At 54.8% G+C, this 20,128-nt stretch overlaps 1 protein-coding gene across 2 annotated transcripts in view; it reads right to left on the minus strand.

Annotated features, from left to right (window-relative positions):
- The window catches only part of VPS13D (vacuolar protein sorting 13 homolog D), a 2,979,414-nt gene that overhangs the window by 2,286,169 nt on the left and 673,117 nt on the right, over window positions 1-20,128 (minus strand). For both annotated transcript variants that reach the window (XM_078642819.1, XM_078642818.1), the window contains exon 25: window positions 6,991-7,173. In XM_078642819.1, the coding sequence (XP_078498945.1) occupies window positions 6,991-7,173 (183 nt within the window). The remainder of the gene's footprint in view (window positions 1-6,990; window positions 7,174-20,128) is intronic.

The raw sequence follows: 20,128 nt of genomic DNA on the forward strand, positions 1-20,128 counted from the left end.
CCTCCGGGTGAAGCCTCAACTCGTGGTCGGTCGAGAACTGCCGACTGAGACTGTCTGCACGCACGTTCAGAACTCCGGCCAGATGATTCGCCATCAGACAAATCTGAGTGTCCTGAACCCAGGACCAGAGACGCAGAGCCTCTCTGCAGAGACACTGCGACCCCACTCCTCCCTGCTTGTTGATGTACCACATCGCGGTCGTGTTGTCCGTCAGGACCTGGACCGACCGACCGCAAAGGGGAGGGAGGAAGGCCTTGAGCGCCAAACGTATCGCCCGCAATTCTAGAAGGTTGATATGAAGCAACCTTTCCTCTGGAGACCAAAGACCCTTGACCTCCAGATCCCCCAGATGAGCACCCCACCCTAGAATGGATGCATCCGTTATTACTGTGGCCACCAGAGGAGGCAGCTGAAAAGGCTTCCCCTGAGACAGGTTGCCTTCCACGCCCCACCAAGACAGATCCGCCGCAGCTTCTCTGGAGATCCTCACTGACTCCCTGAGATCTCCGTTGTGTTGATACCACTGCCTGCGGAGGCACCACTGGAGTGCCCTCATGTGCCAGCATGCATGGTTGACCAATAGAATGCAGGAAGCCATCAGACCGAACAGACGAAGGACCTTCAGGACTGGAACGACCGCTCCATTGTAAAATAAAGGAATTATTTCCCGTATGTCGCGAATCCTTTGAGGAGGAGTGTGAGAAGTTGGCCTGATGTGCAGTGTTCACTATTCTAGTGATCACTATATATCAGTCCAAACAACCCTTATTGATGATTGGTTGTAAGTCAACCTTATAGACCAGCTATCCTAGTAGCATGGATACGAGCAGTCTAAGGCTAAGACTCTAGAGGGCGTGTTAAGCCAGCTGTTTTACCATCACATTACCCCTTGAACACCCAGTGAAAGGACACCACACAAGTTGTTATGAAAATAAACAGTGTATTTATTTATAACAAGACTACCCTGGCTCTTTATGAGACAGGGAGCTAAGCACACAACAAAACTCTTATAAAAATACTTCAAGTCGCACAATTTACACAAATGCCCGAGGGGCACGAAAAACCATATACTACAAAAGTGGAATGCGAATTACTAGCAGGTAAGTAACGATTCTCAGAGGCTTTGGGATCGCTAGGGCTGGACTACTGAACCTTTGGATTACTAGCAGGAGGCCTAGGGAACTCGGGTGCAGAGTGTGCACTCTCACGCGGGATGCGGGACAAAGTCTATGGAAACTAGAATTCACAAAGTTAGTGTTCTCGGGCGAACCCGACTAGGTAGGTCAAAAACGAAAGTGGATCTGGACCCTTGGATAGTGAGGCTATGCTGAGGCACCGAAATGCCGAAGTTACCTAGCCCAGGGGCTGCAGCTGCATAGGTCTGAAAAGACGTCGGGATTCTCCGTTGACGAACCAGGAGCCTGAAGGAAAGGAGTTGCTGGCAGGCGACCAGTGAAGATTGTTCGGGTGATCCACGCCTGGATCGAAGATAGATGACACCTGAAAGCAGAGGGGACCAAGTTCGTGACTACTAGCCAGTAGTCAGGTGGCACCAGGAGGGCACCGGATGGTAGTCACCTCGACTAGGTGAGTGGGCGACGCTGGGCTCTGTAGTCTCACGGACCAGGAGGCGTTGTCGGCGACCAGGATGGAGGTACGAGCTGTCCCACGATGGATGATGCTCTCGACGTCGCTGGACCCAGGATTGGGGCAACAAGTCTTGGCAAATTCAAGCCCACGCGGTGGACCTAAAATGGCGTCTGGAGTGGACCAGGAGGGTCTGGGGTGCTCCTCTCTTGGAAGGGAGCAAGGGCCAGTCTGGAGCAACCAGACCAGCAACAGTGATGTCGTCGGGCGTCGTTAAGAAGGCCACAAGCCAGCGGGCTAGTAGCCAAACAACGCGGTGAGCAGCAAAAAGCAGAAGGGCCCCACGCAGATCGTGGAGATGCTGGGAGGCTGAACTTCGGTGCTGGGGCTGCTCAGGGTCAGGGCTTCTCGGGCCCCAAAGCACTCACCAGAGGATCCCTCGGCGGTCGTGCTGGAAAGAAGTCGTGCAGTCTTGAAGATGGCCGGTCCCTCGAGGTCTCGTCGCACCCACGGTTCTCAGCTTGGCTGTAGAGGTGGGTAGAGCTCAGAGGTGCCAGGGAAGCCGGTTCTCGTCGAGCTGGGCAGTCAGATTCCGGAGGAAGGACTTGCAGCAGACCGCAGTGTTCTTAAGATGGTGCCTGCGGATGCAGGGTGACTACTCCTTAGTCACAAGGGAGAATCTTGAAGAAGAAATCTTGATGTCCTTTCGTAGAAAGTCGTGTCTTGATTCCAAAGATGATCTAATTTGGAAGGGGGCCTGCTCCTACCTTTATCTTGGAAAAGGGGGCTGGCACGCGACTAAGTCCTGCCCTATGGGTGGGACCAGGAGGGGGGTGGTTACACCCCTCTCCTTTGGCGGGCTTTCCCCAGCTCAGGGGCTGGTGTGCCCCTGGAACTGGTTCAAGCCGGCCTATGCACAGTGAGCACCGGGGTGCCACTTGCAGTCACCTTCCTCTGTAGCCCTGCCTACCTGGAATACACAAAACCCTGTCTGGGACGGTGCTGGCACCGCCCCTGGCAGGAAACCCTTTGTCCTTATCTCCTGCTCTGGGAGGACTCCCAGCAGCAGGAGGGCAGACTTGTGTCTCGGTGGCAGCATCCATTTTGTGGATGCTAAGGCTCTGTCTGACTTTAACCGGGGTTACAGGTTACATCCATGTCGTGTCCCTCTAGAAGGGTGGAATGCTAACCCCGTCGCCAGAATTGGCGAGGGGTTAGTATTCCAATTCGTATGACACCTTACTCGACATGTTTTGATAAAGCGATACCAGAGTTGGCATATAACCGCGAGGATTATAATGCACTTAAGAGTATATGGTATGCGATATCATGGAAACTGATAAAGGGATAGATCCCGAAAGCCGCAGACAGGCTCAGCTCATGCCAGAGCACTATCTCACACGATTCCAAGCACTCTGCCTTCAGGATTGTTAAGGCCTGCCATAGGAGTGACTGATAGGAGATCTGTGTGTCCATTTAGGTTTAGATATAGGAATACTATATCTAAAGCAAAGGGTGTTTACACCTCCTTGCCCCAGCTGTCGTGCAGCCAGTTGTGTCAGATTTAGTTAGTCAGTCCAGGGGTGGCATAATACATGCTGCAGCCCCTGGGAGACTTCTGGGTGCACCTCAGCCCTGGTTACAGGGACTTGAGAGGGCCCAGTGCCAATTCAGTACCTGGGTACAATTTGGATTAGAGAGAACAGCTAGGCTGTGGGTCTGATTAGCAGGCCCACAGCAAGGGAAAGTCGTAAACCAGTGAAGCAAAAAGCAAAAATCTGGGTGATCATAGGATTGCAGACCCTACTCTCCTACAAGGAGGGAATGCGCGACATACAGGTGTGTCCAGTACAGCACCTATGAACAGGTTGCGCTGGGAGCGCACCAGGTGAGACTTGGGTACATTTATCGAAAAACCCAACCTGTACAACAACTGGGTTGTCTCTTACAGATGATGGAGCACTCTCTCGGATGCCCCTGCTTTGATCAGCCAGTCGTCCAAATAGGGGAATACTGGAATCCCTGACCTTCTGAGATGCGCTGCCACCACCGCCATCACCTTGGTGAAGACTCGAGGCGCAGTAGTAAGTCCAAATGGAAGGACCGCAAACTGATAGTGTTGCGATCCCACCGTAAAACGGAGATACTTCCTGTGCGACTTCAGGATTGGGATGTGAAAGTACGCATCCTGCAAGTCGAGCGACACCATCCAGTCTTCTTCTAGCAGCGCTTGAAGAACCTGAGCAAGGGTGAGCATCTTCAATTTCTCTTGTTTCAGATAGATTCAAGATCCTGAGATCCAGGATTGGACGAAGTCTGCCATCCTTCTTGGGAATCAGGAAATACCGGGAGTAGCACCCCTGACCCCTTTCCTGCTCTGGGACCACCTCTATCGCACGCTTTCTTAACAGAGTCAGCACTTCCTCCTGTAGAGGCAACAGATGTTCCTCCGTGCAAAAACCTTGGCAAGGAGGGTAATTGGGAGGAAATTCCCGAAAGGGAAGGGCATACCCATTTTCTACAAGATTGAGAACCCAAAGATCTGATGTAACCGATTCCCAATCCTGTAGAAAATGGGTAAGCCGAGCCCCCACCGGACCCACATGATCCTGAATAGCGGATCTAGGACTGCTTTTCTGAGGCTGGAGGGTTGGAGGAAGTGGAGGAGGAAGAGGCTTGACGTCCACGAGGACGCGCTCTTTGCTTTCCCCTGTAAGACCTGTACATGGAATTTTGCTGCTGCAGCTGTTGTTGCTGCTGCTGCTGACCTTGTCGGTAATTCCGAAAGGAAGAGCGACCGAAACCCTTGAATCTCCTGTTAGTCGAAGAGCCTCTGATCTGGAGACCTAAAGATTTAGCAGTCGCCCTACTGTCTTTAAATCTCTCCAGGGCCGTATCAGCTTTCTTCCCAAAGAGACCAGATCCATCAAACGGAAGATCCAACAAAATCGCCTGAACATCCGCCGAAAAGTCTGAGGATTTCAGCCAAGCTGATCTTCTAGTGGCGACAGCAGTGCCCATGATACGTGCCACCGAGTCCGCAGTGTCCAGACCACTCTGTATCACTTGGAGAGCCGCTGCCTGTGCATCCGAAATTACCTCCTCAAAATCCTTCCTGTTGGCTTTAGGAATCTTAGGAGCTAAAATACGCAAAGAATCCATAAGAGCATGCACATACCTCCCCATCAGACAAGTGGCATTAGTCGACTTCAACGCCATGCTTGCAGAGGAGAAGGTCTTTTTAGCAACCTGATCCTGTTTCTTTGCCTCTTTTTCACAGGGCACATGGGGAAAGGCACTCACATTCTTTTTGGAGCAGGCTGCTTGAATGACTAGACTCTCTGGTGATGGATGAGACGTCAAAAAAGCAGGGTCTTTAGGTGCAACCCTGTACCTTCTTGCCACACTCTTAGATACTGCAGGAGCTGACAGTGGTTTCTTCCACACCTCCAAAATGGGCTCCGTTAAGGCGTCATTAAACGGAAGCAATGGTTCTACCACAGAACTAGGCGAATGTAAAACCTCAGTGAGAAGATTGGATTTAAACTCCACCGTTGGCAAAGTCAATTGCAGAAGTTCTGCAGCCTTCCTCATCACCATATGATAAGGCTGGACATCCTTGGAAGGTGTATCAGAGCCTGAAGGCAACTCCCACTCCGGAGAGAAATCCAGGCTACCAGCGTCAACCAGTTCCTCAAAACAGTCCTCCTCCAATTCACCTTCCTCCATATCAGGATGTGACTTCATATACCTTCGCTCTTCCAAAAGGCGTTGAGCCTCCCTTCTGGACCTCTCCTTCACATGCCTCGCAGCCGGATCCACCAACGGCTCCGACGGAGCCGGGATCGACGTCGGTATCGAATCCGATGGCCCAGCGGTATGCTCTCGAGGCCGTTCTGGAGCAGGCGACGCCGAAACCGGCGTCGACGGCTTCGGCGGAGCCGGAAATTGCCATGGCGGCATCGGAGCCGGCATATAAGGCATGAATGGAGCAGGAGGATAGGAGTGAGGGACTCCTAGATTGAAAGCCAGAGGACCCATGGGACCCGAAGGTGCGCCAGAGGGGTACCACGCCCTTGAAAAGACGCCATACATAGCATTCAGAAAAGCCGATGGGTCCTGGCCTGGGGTTGGAAAGGGTGGCTGTAAACCCACAGGCTGGTCTTGTGGAGGGTTCGGATTCGGCTCTTCGGTAGGCGCGGAATCCACATCCACCTGAACCTCTTCCTCTTCTCGGGCCGGGGACGGCGCCGGAGACGGATTCAAAGCCGGAGTCGGCGACTGCACCCGCGACTCCGAAGGCGAGGCCTCACCTTCAGGTTCTGAGACATCCAGCGTAACCACCTTAGAACGTACCTTCTTCGGTGACCTCGACCTCGAGCCAGACTCCTTACCGGAACGACGTCGGGACTCATGCCTCCTCTTCTTATGCTTCCTCTTCGACTTCGAAGCATGGTCTGAAGCGGACCTCGAAGATGACTCCTCTCGAGATCCGGATCTTGACTTTGACCTCGACCTCGCCCTTCGAGAACGAGACCTCGAAGATTTTCCTTTTCCAGCCTTCAGCTTCGCTACCAGGAGGTTGGTCTCTCTTTCCCTCAGGGCCTTCGGGTTCATCTTCCGACAAGACGAACATCCATCCACATCGTGATCAGAGCTCAAACACCTAATGCAGTCCTTGTGCGGGTCAGTAATGGACATCATTTCTCCGCACTCCCTGCAGGGCTTGAAGCCGGTCTTCTTTGTCGACATCGTCGAAGAGACAAAAAACAAAGAAGCAGAAAGCGGTAACAAAAAGGCAACAAAGTACCAGTTGGCTACTGAGATTCCCGAAACCGTTAGCGTCGACGACGCGGAAAAAAGGGAACTGATGTCATCACGCCAGCGTGGGCCTATTATGGGCGTCGGCGACGTCAGCGGAGTCGCGTGCGATGCCGTGTTTCTAGGATGTCCAAGTCCACGTCGGCGCGAGGCTACGAAAAGAGTTTCCGAATGTTGCTGACGCAAGGGGATATTCACAAGGTGAGGAATCCACACGGCAGATGTATCTATCAGAAATCATTTCTGGTGCCGATATGAAACCAGTGCTCCACACCGGCAGATTGCGAGCTTTTAAAGTTAGCGGATCCAGTCTGACGTCTGGAAATATTCTACAGGTGAGCAATCTGCAGGAGAAAGTATCAGAAACAATCAGTTTGACAACACATTTGCAAGAACCAAATATTGTCATCAACACAGATATTAGGCAACAGAATTCCCGGTTGAAATAGCTAGCTGATGATACCAACATGGCTAAACAGTACAGAAAACACAGCAGAGTAAATGTGTCGGAGTAAGGCAATGGAGAAATTTAAACTATGGCAACCAACATAATGTAAAACATGAAGCATCATTTCTTCTCACCTTGTCTTTTAACAAGAATGTGCTTGCAGCATTAGCAAAGAAAAACTTATTCTTGACTTTAAGTTTCCCAAGATTTGCCACAATTAGGTGATTAGAAGTGGAACTTTCTGGGATGAGGAGAACAGGTGCCCCAGCCTCGATATCAAGAAAAATTCGAGAGCCTCTTTGTGCCTGGTCAGTAACCTATTAATAAAAGAGACAGGTCAATTTAATTAAATATCTCCAAGTGAACTGACTTTTTCTAAAACTGCTAAACACTATGAAACAGCATATAAAACATCTGAGTACGGATTTGAGTGTCTAGCACATATTTTGAGAATACCTTGTTCTAAAATAACTATTGAAAATAAGGGGTGAACCTCAAACACAAACCCGTGTTATCTTTTTAAATACCAAACAGGTATTCTTCTGAAGGTTGTAAATAAAAGCAAAAGATCTCCCTCTCACGTCCTCATATCTCTGCACTCACAGTAGTGAGCATCAAAAGGGCAGTATGTTTGGCAATGCTACCATTTATTGGAGTGCATCTCCTAGCTCCCGCATGTTTGAGGCTTGTTAATGCTCCGAAGATGCCATGTGCGAGTGCTTCCCGTTGGTTACATCTGACCAAGTAGGAAGTTGCAGAAGCCTGCCAGGTGCTGGATTAGATATAACTGCATCCCCTTATTTGAGCCTTGCACTCCAAGTCTAAAGCCCATAAGTGACTGCTGCTTGTGGTCATCCGGACAAGAAGAGATTCACAGGGACCGATAGAATACTGAAGTAGGTCTCTCCAACTCCCTTGCGAGCCTGAAGTGCTGTACCGAAGAAGAGAAGGGTGACTGCATCCTGCGGACTTTCCCTTGCTGTGCCCCCACTAACTTTGATGGGTGCTGCTACCAACCACGGACGCGCCCAGACCCCCAATGTAGTCAGTAACCTGAAGGGGGGAAGGGGGGGGGGGAGGCGGGAGGCTCTCATCACCGTTTGAGTGGGGTTTGTGACCAGGCCTTAATAGCATTACCAGAGATTGGGGTTCAGATTTTCAGAAGCAATATTTATCACCAATTACACGATTCCTGATTTAAGTGCAGAATAATATGCGAATTCTGGAACTTCCATTTCCAAAGTGGCCTTTACCCCCCCCCCCCCCCCCACACCCCCCCTTTTAAAATGTCAGCAGGTTTTGATTCCCGAGAGTTAAAAGGGGAAAACTCCACGGATCTGGACTTTATTACACCTGGTAATTAGTGGGTGTGGTAAACTACGCACTTCTCACAATCGTAACCCTAGCTAGCATTGCGAGGAAGCTCATGCCGTTGACATTTGTTCTACAACCTTCTAGATGGTAACCTTCCTGGGCAAAAAATGTGCATACAAAATGCAATCTAATACCTTGAAGGAGTTCAGTTTAAAGCATACGTTGCACAAACAAACAATATACTAAATTTCGTACATAATCTTTTTAATACAATAAAAATATGCATTTCAAATTAGATAACAGCCAAACACTTCATGACAAAACATTTAAAACCCTCACAGCATTTTATTCTGGAATGCAATATGGACATCTTTTATAGCTTTAAAAACCTTCTTACGTATGCTTAAGTATTGAACTGGGCTGTACAAACTAATTACATTCCAGGTTACTACCTTGTTGAAAGAAAGAAACAAAATGCTCCCCAGTTTAAGACAAAAGTGGTTTAATTTTCGGATTCCCAGTGAAAACAAGTTGATTTAAGAAAAATACACTGATTTTACAATGTTTTTTTTTTTTTTTTTACATAAGTGTCTGACTGCCTGTATTTATAAAGCTGACAGATAACCAGGCCAGGCTGAAGAAACGATATTTACATACAATAGGTCAAGACTAACCCTGGGCAGAGTTGGCATGGTGCCACTACGCGTAGTTCCACGGAGTTATGAAAAAAATCCTTGAATCAGGAGCCCACGTCCTACAGGCAGCCGAGGGTCCGTGTGCCAGGGACGGCGGTCCCTCGTGCCTGGGCAGGCTCCCAGATCCCCCCAGCCTGGCTGGGTTGAGAAGAAGAGATCTGGCCCGGGCCTGGGTTTTGGACAGGGCCTGGGTGTGGGAGCCCCCGTTGTGCGACCTGTCAAGGGTCCGTGTGCCCGGGACAGGGGTCCCTGTTGCCCGGGGAGGCTCCCCCCTTCCCTGGCCTGGCTGGGTTCAGAAGCGGGGACCGCTTCTGGTGCCTGGCTCCGACGGGCCCTGGGGTGTGGGAGCCAACCTCCTGTGGTCAGCCAAGGGTCTGGGTGCCCGTCACGGGGATCTATCGGGCCAGCACAGGCCTCCCCGCTATGCCTGAGTGTCAAGGTGCCTGGGACCCCGGGTCAGAGTTCCGCTGGAGCCCCTCCTTGCAGCCCTGTGTCCGAGACCCAGCTTAGGGCTCTGATGAGCCCCAGGAAGCAGAGCCCCCGAGCCCTTCATGGGCAGGCAGAAGACCTCTGATGAAGGGTCGGGCGGGCAGATTGACGTCCTTCGGGCCCGGCTATCTGGCAGCCCCTTTCCCCTCGGCCATCTAGTTGAGCGCAATGCTTTCCAATCTTCAAGCTTCTTGCCGGATCTCCGGTCAATTTTCTCCTTTAGCTCAGCGAATTTGCAAACAATGTGAGCGGTGTGGCAATCCAACACAGGAGCATATCCCTGGCCGATCTGACCTGGGTGGTTCAGAATAATGACCTGGGCTGTGAAGCTCCCAGCCTCCATCAGGGGATCATTTTTGCTGTCACCGGATACATTCCCTCTTCGGATATCTTTCACAGACACGATCTTCACATTGAAGCCAACATTGTCACTGGAGAGAGCCTACACCCGCGCCTCGTGGTGCATCTCATCCACCTGGAACATTGTATGCGCTTCAGATAAAACGAGAGTCCACGTTTGGGGTCCAGACGGTGGAGCCTCTCTTCCTCTTTTTGAAGGATGCAAAGGTGGAAAGAAGGTGATGGTCTGCCCGATGTGGAAGGGCATGACAACCTTTGGCAAGAAAGAAGGACGAGTCCTTAAAACCACATTCTCCGGATGAACAGAAAGAAAAGGAGGTTTAGAAGAAAGAGCCTGGAGCTCACTCACTCTTCTGGCAGAGGTGATAGCTACCAGGAAAGCCGTCTTGAGAGTGAGAAGACGTAAGGGACGGTTATGAAGGGGCTCAAGGGAAGCGCACATCAGAAAGGTCAAGACAAGATTTAAGTCCCATTGATGCATTAGGAAAGGCACGGGAGGAGACGTGTGTGTATTGCCTTTGAGGAAGCGATTAACAACCAGGGACTTAAGAGAAGGCTGATCTGGAAGCCGTAGAAAGGCAGAGATGGTCGAAAGGTAAACTTTGATAGTGAACAGAGCAGAGCCCTGCTGGGCCAAAGAGAAGGAACAGAAGGACCTCGGAAAGAGGGGCAGAAAGGGGATCCACAGCCTTTGCTGTGCACCATGCCACAAATTTGTTCCACTTGCATGCGTATACCATTTTAGTGGAGGGATGCTTGGCTGCCAGAATATTTCAAAAAGGGGGGTGGTGATGGACAGAGTATCTGAGTTAATCAGAACACTCCTACCCAGTCAAGAGATCAGGGCTTGATCCATCACCGTTTTTTGGCTCACTGCACCATCCCAGTTCAGAACCTGGCTATATGCAAATTAGTCTGTCCCTGGCCCAGTGCATCATGGGAACAGGGCAGACCAAACTACCAAGCCAATTCTTCACTGGAAAAAAACCTTGATGGATCAAGCCCTGATCTTTTGACTGGGTAGGAGTGTTCTGCTTAATTCATATACTCTGTCCATCACCACCGCCTGTTATGAATCGTTTTGGCTGCCAGAATGACATTACAGACTTCAGGAGGAAGGTCGAAAGCTATAAACTGTCGCCGCTCACACTCCACACATGGAGGTGGAGGCTGGACAGGTTTGGGTGGAGGACCGTACCCTGCTGCTGCGACAGAAGATCCTCCAGAAGAGGCAGTCGGATCGGGAGATCGCTCGCCATGCTGAGTAGCTCGGGATACCAGTATCTTCGTGCCCAATCCGGAGCCACAAGAATGACTTGGGCCCGGTCGCGCCAAATCTTCTTCAGTACTCTGGGCAGAAGTCGTTTAGGCGGAAAGGCATACAACAGACCGCAGCTCCACTCGCGACGAAAAGCGTAGCCGAGCGACTGCCGCCTTGGCAATTCCAATGTGCAGAATTGATGACATTGCGCGTTCTCCTCAGTGGCGAATAGATCTAACCAAGGCTCTCCTAACTGTAGAAGGAGACCTTGCACCACGTCCGTATTCAGACGCCATTCGTGATCCATCATGCACGGCGGCTGAGTTTGTCCACCATAGCGTTCAAAGAACCTGCCAGATGTTGAACCCCCAAGGTAATGCCTTAATGTTCCAGCCATGTCCAGAGGCGTAGAGCCTCCTGACATAGGGTCCACGACCCCACCCGCCCTCTTTGTCGCAGTACCACATGGCGGTGGTGTTGTCTGTGAACACCTTCACTACACTTCCCCGGACAGAGGGAAAGAATACTTTCAGTGCAAGACGGATCGCCCGAAGCTCCAAAAGGTTTATATGGAGCCAGAACTCCGCCGGAGAGCAGAGGCCTCTGATGTCCACCTCTCCCAAGTGACCGCCCCATCCCACGAGGGACGCATCCGTCACCACTGTGTGCTCCGGTTGGGGAAGGGAGAGAGATCTGCCATTGACCCAATCGCGATTCGTGAGCCACCACTGTAATTGTCGTGCAGTGCCCTCCGAGATCTGGACGTGATCGGACAGGTTGCCCTGATGCTGTGCCCACTGGAATCAGGTCCGAATGCAGAGCCCATATATGCCATCTGGCATGTTGCACTAGCAGAATGCAGGAGGCCATTAGGCTCAGGAGCTGGAGGGCCATCCTGACTGAAACCCAGGATAGAGGCTGAAAGATCGGAATCATAGACAGAATATCCCGGACTCGCTGCTCGGGAGGATAAACCTGAAACTGCGTCGAATCCAGAACCGCTCCGATGAAGGGGAGCTTTTGAGAGGGGCTCAGGTGTGTCTTCGGCACGTTTGATGGAGAACCCCGAACTAATGCAGGAGGTCGACTGTAGTCTGAAGGTGGGAGACAACTGCCTGGGGGGAGCCCGCCTTCAACAACCAGTCATCGAGATAGGGGAAGACTGAAACCCCTGATCTGCGCAGATGAGCTGCGACCACGCCATCACTTTCGTGAACACCCGTGAGGCACTGGTAAGGCCGGAGCAGAGCACGGCAAACTGAAAATGCTCTTGGCCTAACGTGAACCGCAGGTAACGCCGGTGGGCCGGCAGGACAGGTATATGAAAATATGGGTCCTGCAAGTCCAACTCTACCATCCAGTCTCCAGGGTCGAGGGCAGCCAAGACGTGAGCCAGAGTCAACATCTTGAACTTCTCCTTCCGGAGGAAGCGATTGACGTTCCTGAGGTCCAAGATAGGGCGCAGGCCCACTTTCTCCTTCCTGGGGACCAGAAAGTAGTGGGAATAACAACCACCTCCTACTTCTGGCCCAGGAATGCGCTCGATTACCCCTTGGCCAAGAGGGCCAAGACTTCCTGCTGGAGAAGCGCAAAATGGTCCCCCGACATGCGGTGGAACTGAGGTGGCATGTTCGGAGGGGCAGCCTCGAAAACGTGGGAGTAACCCCTTCAGATGATTTGCAGCACCCACCTGTCTGAGGTAACGTAACGCCAGTGGGGGAGGTGATGGCAATTCCTGCTGCCCCCCGGCGTGGGGTGTGCCCCAAAGCTCAGACTAGGAAGGCCTTGAGACGGATGCTGCGGGAGCGGAGGTGGACAGACCCGCACGTTGGCCCCCTGTCCTGCCGCAGCGGGCACCACGTCCGCACTGAAGAACAAGTTACTTACCTTCGGTAACGATATATCTGTAAGAAACAGTAGTTAGTATTAGATTCCTTACCTTAGAATATCCCCAGGCGTCAGTCTGGATCCGGAAACTTTTGCGTAGCAGTACCCCTGCGCGTCGGTAGGCGTCGTCTGCAGGCGTCCCCTGCGGCTCCGCGTCGTCGGCGTCGTGCGCCGTGATGACGTCGCTGGAGTATATAGACGCCGCCTCCGCGCGCTGACGTCAGTTCTTTGCACACAGCTTTTCCGCGCCAGAACACGCAGAGCCATGTGAGAACCAACACTGGTGCCATTTGAAACTAGGGCCCTGAAAGGGATGTCCCTAACCCTAGGTATCAGTTCGCAGAACGGGGAGGATGGGCGGGGCGGTAAGGAATCTAATACTAACTACTGTTTCTTACAGATATATCGTTACCGAAGGTAAGTAACTTGTTCATCTGAAAGAAACAGGTTAGTATTAGATTCCTTACCTTAGAATAGATACCCCAGCAATACCAACCCCGGTGGTGGGTCTGCGAACCAATACAACCTACACCAGAAAGTCCTGGAGGACCGAACGGCCAAAGAAGCCATCCCTCCGGACTTGACTGTCCAGGCAGTAGTGCCTCGCAAAGGTGTGCAGCGAGGCCCACGTGGCCGCCTGGCAAATGTCCTGCAAAGGGACTCCCCGGCCCAGGGCAGTAGTAGCCGCCGTGGCCCGAGTGGAATGGGCCCTCAGCCCAACAGGAGGCTCCTTCCGAGCCAAAGAGTAGCATGCTTTGATGCACAGGACGACCCACCGAGAGATGGTCCGTTTCTGTACCGCCCTTCCCTTCTTCTCACCCACGTAGCCAACAAACAGTTGGTCATCCACCCGGAACTGGCGTGTGCGATCCATATAGAATGAAAGCGCACGTTTTGGGTCCAGACGATGGAGCCGCTCTTCATCCTTTGAAGGATGCGGAGGCGGGAAGAAGGAGGGCAAGGTGATGGACTGCCCAATGTGAAAAGCAGAGACTACCTTGGGCAGGAAAGAAGGTCTGGTCCGAAGAACCACCTTATCAGGATGAACAGACAAGAAAGGAGGTTGAACAGAAAGAGCCTGGAGCTCACTCACTCTCCTGGCAGAGGTGATGGCTACCAGGAAGGCCGTCTTTAAGGCGAGAAGACGGAGAGGACAGGAATGAAGGGGCTCAAAGGGAGCGCACATCAGGAAAGTCAAAACCAGGTTCAAGTCCCACTGAGGCATCACGAACGGAGCTGGAGGATACATGTGCGTGATGCCCTTTAAGAATCTTAACACAATAGGGGACTTGAACAAAGATGGCTGATCAGGTAGCCTCAAGAAGGCGGAAAGGGCAGAAAGATAGCCCTTGATAGTGCCCAGAGCAGAGCCCTGCTGGGCAAGGGAAAGGAGGAAGAGGAGAACCTCAGATAGAGGGGCAGAAAGGGGATCCACAGCCTTTGCTGTGCACCATGCCACAAATCTGTTCCACCGGCAGGCGTATACCGACTTTGTGGAGGGACGCCTGGCTGCCAGAATGACATCACAGACTTCAGGAGGCAAGTCAAATGGCCTCAACTGTCGCCGCTCAATCTCCACGCATGGAGGTGGAGACTGGACAGGTTCGGGTGGAGGACCGTCCCCTGCTGCTGCGACAGAAGGTCCTCCTGAAGGGGCAGGCGGATCGAGGGACCGACTGTCATGCTGAGTAGCTCGGGATACCAGTACCTTCGAGCCCAGTCCGGAGCCACAAGGATAACTTGGGCCCGGTCGCGCCTGATCTTCTTCAGCACTCTGGGCAGAAGTGGTATAGGCGGAAAGGCGTACAACAGACCGCAACTCCACTCGCGCCGAAAGGCGTCGCCGAGCGAGTGCCGTCTTGGAAACTCCAACGCGCAGAACTGATGACATTGCGCGTTCTCTTCTGTGGCGAATAGATCTAACCAAGGCTCTCCCCATTGCTGAAAGAGGCCTCTCGCCACATCCGAGTTCAGACGCCATTCGTGATCCACCGAGCACCGACGGCTGAGTTCGTCCGCCCTGGCGTTCAGAGAACCTGCCAGGTGTTGAACCGTCAGAGTCACGCCCTGACGTTCCAGCCATTGCCAGAGGCGCAGAGCCTCTTGGCAAAGGGTCCACGACCCCACACCGCCCTGTTTGTTGCAGTACCACATGGCGGTGGTGTTGTCCGTGAACACCTGCACTACACTCCCGTTGACAAAGGGGAGGAATGCCTTCAGTGCCAGGCGAATCGCCCGCAGCTCCAACATGTTGATATGGAGCCGGGACTCCGCCGGAGACCAGAGGCCTCTGATCTCCGCCTCTCCCAAGTGGCCACCCCAGCCTTGGAGGGACGCGTCCGTCACAACCACGTGCTCCGGCTGGGGAAGGGAGAGGGATCTGCCCCTGACCCAATCGCGGTCTGTAAGCCACCACTGCAACTGTCTCGCAGTGCCCTCCGAGATCAGGACATGGTCGGATAGGTTGCCCTGATGCTGGGCCCACTGAAACTTCAGGTCCCACTGCAGAGCCCGCATCCGCCATCTGGCGTGATGCACCAGAAGGATGCAGGAGGCCATCAGCCCCAGAAGCCGCAGCGTCAACCTGACCGAAACCCGGGACAACGGCTGAAAGATGGGAATCAGAGCCTGAATATCCCGGACCCGCCGTTCCGGGGGATAAACCCGAAACTGCGCCGAATCGAGAACCGCTCCGATGAAAAGGAGCTTTTGAGAGGGACACAGGTGTGATTTCGGCACATTGATGGAAAACCCCAACTCGTGCAGGAGGTCTGCCGTCATCTGAAGGTGGTGGACGACTGTCTGGGGCGAGCCCGCCTTCAACAGCCAGTCGTCGAGGTAGGGGAAGACTGAAACCCCTAACCGGCGCAGATGAGCTGCGACCACCGCCATCACTTTCGTGAACACCCGTGGGGCGCTGGTAAGGCCGAATGGGAGCACGATAAACTGAAAATGCTCGTGGCCTACCGTGAACCGCAGGTAACGCCGGTGGGCCGGCAGGACGGGGATGTGAAAGTACGCATCCTGCAAGTCCAACGCTACCATCCAGTCGTGTGGGTCTAGAGCAGCCAAGACCTGAGCCAAAGTCAACATCTTGAACTTCTCCTTCCGGAGGAAGCCGTTGACGTTCCGTAGATCCAAGATAGGACGCAGGCCTCCCTTGTCCTTCTTGGGTACCAGAAAGTAGTGGGAGTAGCAACCACACCCTACTTCTGGCCCAGGAACGCGCTCGATGGCCCCCTTGGCCAAGAGGGCCGTAACTTCCTCCTGCAGAAGTGTCAAGTGGTCCCCCGACACACGGTGGTTCTGCGGTGGCATGGCTGGAGGAGCGGACTCGAAGGGGAGGGCATAGCCCCTTCGGACAAGCTGCAGCACCCACCTGTCCGATGTTATCGCGCGCCAGCGGGAGTGGTGATGGCGAACCCTGCCACCCACTGGCGTCACGTGAGCCCGAAAGCTCGGACTAGGAAGGCTTGGATGCCGCAGCGGAGGGAGGCGTGGACTGACCACGACGCTGGCCTCTACCGCCACCACGGCGGAAACCACGGGCGCCACCGCGCTGGGGAGCGCTCTGCGCCGCGTGGCTGGCAGCACGTGTGGGACCTCCTCTCCCTTGGCCACGAAAGGGCCGAAACGAACCCGTCTGCTGGCGCTGGGTCTGGGTCGAGAGACCCAAGGACTTGGCCGTGACCCTGGAGTCCTTGAAGCGCTCCAGCGCGTGGTCCGCTTTGTCACCAAATAGGCGACTGCCATCAAATGGCATGTCCATAAGCGTATTTTGGACGTCTGGTGAGAAGTTGGCAGATCTCAGCCAGGCATGGCGACGAATCGCCACCGTAGTGGACATGGCCCGTCCCAGTGAGTCCGTGGTGTCCAGACCACAACGGATCGAGTACCGCGCCGCATCCCGGCCTTCAACAAAGGCCCGGGTGAGCTTGTCCCGCACTTCCTGGGGGCATTGCGGCAAACACTCCTCGACCGTATCCCACAGGGAGTGGGTGTAGCGGCCCAAGAGGCACGCGGTGTTACAAGACCGCAGCCCAGCACTCAAAGAGGAAAACACTTTCTTTCCGAATTGGTCGTACCTCTTTGATTCCCGGTCGGGCGGAGCCGACGGAAATGCGGACTGCGAAGTGGAGGCCTGGATCACCAGACTCTCCGGGGAGGGATGGGTGGACAGGAAGGCAGGGTCGTCCGCGCAGGGACGGTGACGCCTGGCAACGTTCCGGTCAACCGGCGCACCAGAGGCGGGCCTGGACCAGGTGCCCAGAAGGACATCCGTCAGGGCCTCATTAAACGGCAGCAGAGGCTCCTGGGGGCATGACTGCGGTTTAAAAACTTCCGTCAGGATATTCGGTTTGACCTTCGCGACGGGGAGCTCAAGGTGTAAGGCCTTGGCAGCCCTCATCAGGACCACCGAATAGGCAGCACCCGCCTCGGACGCCACAGGGGACGGAGAGACAAACCCAGGGTTGGGCGACTCGTCCAGGCCACTGGCATCACCCAGATCACCTACCCAGTCCACATCGTACTGGCAGGCACGGGATAGAGGGTCCTCAGACCCCTCCCAACCCTCTCCATACTCCTCCTCGTCATACCCATATTCTGGGTCGACGATATAGACATCGGGGTCAACAGGCCCCATCGGCGTCGGGTCCGGCGTCGGCCGACGCCGGTCCGGCTCCGAGTCCGGAGTCGGGGAGGAAAGGGGGGTGGCGCCGCGCGGCGTCGGTGCCGGGGACCCGACGCCGGCCGGAGCCGACGGCGGAGTCGCTGCACCACGCGGGGGCGGTACCATGGGCTGGCCCACAGGAACCGACGCCGGAGAGGCCGGGAGACCAGCCGGCGACGAACCAGAGGGAACCAGCGGCGCCGGGGCCGGAGCCACCGGCGGCGCCGGGGCAGGAGCACCCGAACCGCTCGGGCCCCCAGACGGGACCGACGGGCCCGCAGGCGCCGAAGGCCCCGCCGGAGAAGACCTCGCCCTCATAGCAATGAGGAAGGCCTCGATCTCCTCACGCGACGCGCCTTCCCCAGGGACCGACAGGTGTGGGGCAGACGGCGTCGGCGACCCATGCGGGACCGCGGGGGTGGGGTCACCCGAGCCCCCGGCCGCAGCACGCGGGCGTCGGGGGGAGTCGGGGGTGCGATGGCGACGCCCCGACTTCTTGTGCTTACCTGACGAGCCGGAGGAATGGTGGCGACTCCCGGAGCGCCCATGGCGGCTCCGCGACCGCTCCCTCGACCGCTCCCTCGACCTCCGACCGGACCGGGACCGCTCTCGACGCGGGGCCGACAACCGGAGTTCGAGAAGCTTGCGGGACCGCTCCCGCCTAGCTTTTCCAGTCAAGGCCCGACAGTCGACGCAGGACTCCACGTCGTGGTCCGCGCCCAGACACCGGAGGCAGAGTCGATGGTGGTCGGTGACCGACATCATGCGGTCGCACTCGTCACAACTCTTGAAACCGGGCATCCTACCGGCACCGTAAAGAAGTTAACAAAAAACTTGGTCAAAAGACCGGAGTACTGCTCTTCGGATCTGCGCTAACTGGCGCGGAAAAAAGAAGAACTGACGTCAGCGCGCGGAGGCGGCGTCTATATACTCCAGCGACGTCATCACGGCGCACGACGCCGACGACGCGGAGCCGCAGGGGACGCCTGCAGACGACGCCTACCGACGCGCAGGGGTACTGCTACGCAAAAGTTTCCGGATCCAGACTGACGCCTGGGGATATTCTAAGGTAAGGAATCTAATACTAACCTGTTTCTTTCAGATGTTGGTTCTGCGCCGGCTTCTGGCTGAACTAACATATCGGGCACCCCTTCTGTGGCCATGAAAGGAACGAAAAGGAGACGTGACCGGGCGCGTGGTGGAGAGACCCAGGGACTTGGCCGTTGCCCGGGAGTCCTTAAAACGCTCCAGCACACTATCTGCCTTATCGACAAACAGATGAGTACCATCAAAGGGCATGTCCATAAGAGAACTTTGAACATCCCCTGAAAATCCAGTGGACCGCAACCAGGCGTGGCGACGGAGGGCCACTGTCGTGGAAATCGCCCTATCCAGCGAGCCCGCTGTGTCCAGTCCACACCGGATGGCGAACTTTTCTGCATCTTTCCACTCAGCAACAGCTCGGGAAAGAACTGTCCAAACCTCCTCCGGACACTGAGGCAGCATCAGCGCAACCCACACAGCGTGGGAGTAGCGGCCCAAGAGGCTTGCAGTGTTCACCGACCACAGCCCTAAGCTGGCAGATGAAAATAGTTTATTGCCGAACTGTTGCAGCTTCCTGGATTCCTTATCCGCCGGAGTGGTAGGGAATGCGCTTTGGGAAGTGTAGGCTTGGATGACGAGGTTCTCTGAGGTAGGGTGGGTTGTCACAAAAACAGGGTCACCCGGGGCCGGGCGATGACGTCTGGCTATGTTTTTATCCACGGGAAGCCCTGTGGCTGGTCTAGACCAGCTGCCCATCAGTATGTCAGTTAACGCCTCACTGAACGGGAGCAGGGGCTCCATAGAGCTTGCCGCAGGCTGAAGTACTTCAGTGAGAAGATTAGTTTTGAGGGTCACCGTAGGCAGGTCAAGGGCCTCAGCTGCTCTACGGAGCACCACAGTGTATGTGACGCCCTCCTCCATAGCCACAGCAGGAGGAGAAAGAAAACCAGGGTCAGAGTAGGGGTCAAGGCTACCTGCATCCTCCAACTCTTCTGTCCATTCCTGTTCCGACCCGTACTGCCGTGCAGGAGGGATCTTCAGACCCCTCCCAGTCGCCCCCTTCCCCCACTGCCCGTGGAACAGGCTGCGGAGGTGGGGGAGGGACGGGGAATATAAATGGTCGAACGGCGCTGTGATCGGCACACCGGCTCCGTGTCCCAATTAGGGTCGCAACCAGGAGCAAAATTGTCTGGGAACCCGGGCAAGGGAGGTGGTGGAACGAACGGAACCCACTGCGGCGCCGGGAACTGAGCCGCGGGCAACGCCGGGGCCACCGGCTGAGGACCTTGCGGCGCCGGAGCCGGTGCCACCGGCGGCAAGGGAAGGCCCTCAGCAGGGACCACGGGCCCGAAGGTGTGCCGGCGGGAGCCCGAGGCCTGAAATGGCGGTCCATGGCAGCAAGAAAGTCTTGCACCTGGGCAGGAGTCGCCGACAGAACCGGATAGGGTGGGTAGGCTGTGGGGACTCACAGACTCCAAAGGAGCCGCGGGGTGGTAAACGCTTCTTCGACTTCTTCTTTTGACGTCTCTTACCAGATTCCGAGTGTGAAG

This window comes from Lissotriton helveticus, chromosome 5_1 (assembly GCF_964261635.1).
Source record: "Lissotriton helveticus chromosome 5_1, aLisHel1.1, whole genome shotgun sequence".
In the NCBI taxonomy this organism is placed as follows: Eukaryota; Metazoa; Chordata; class Amphibia; order Caudata; family Salamandridae; genus Lissotriton; species Lissotriton helveticus.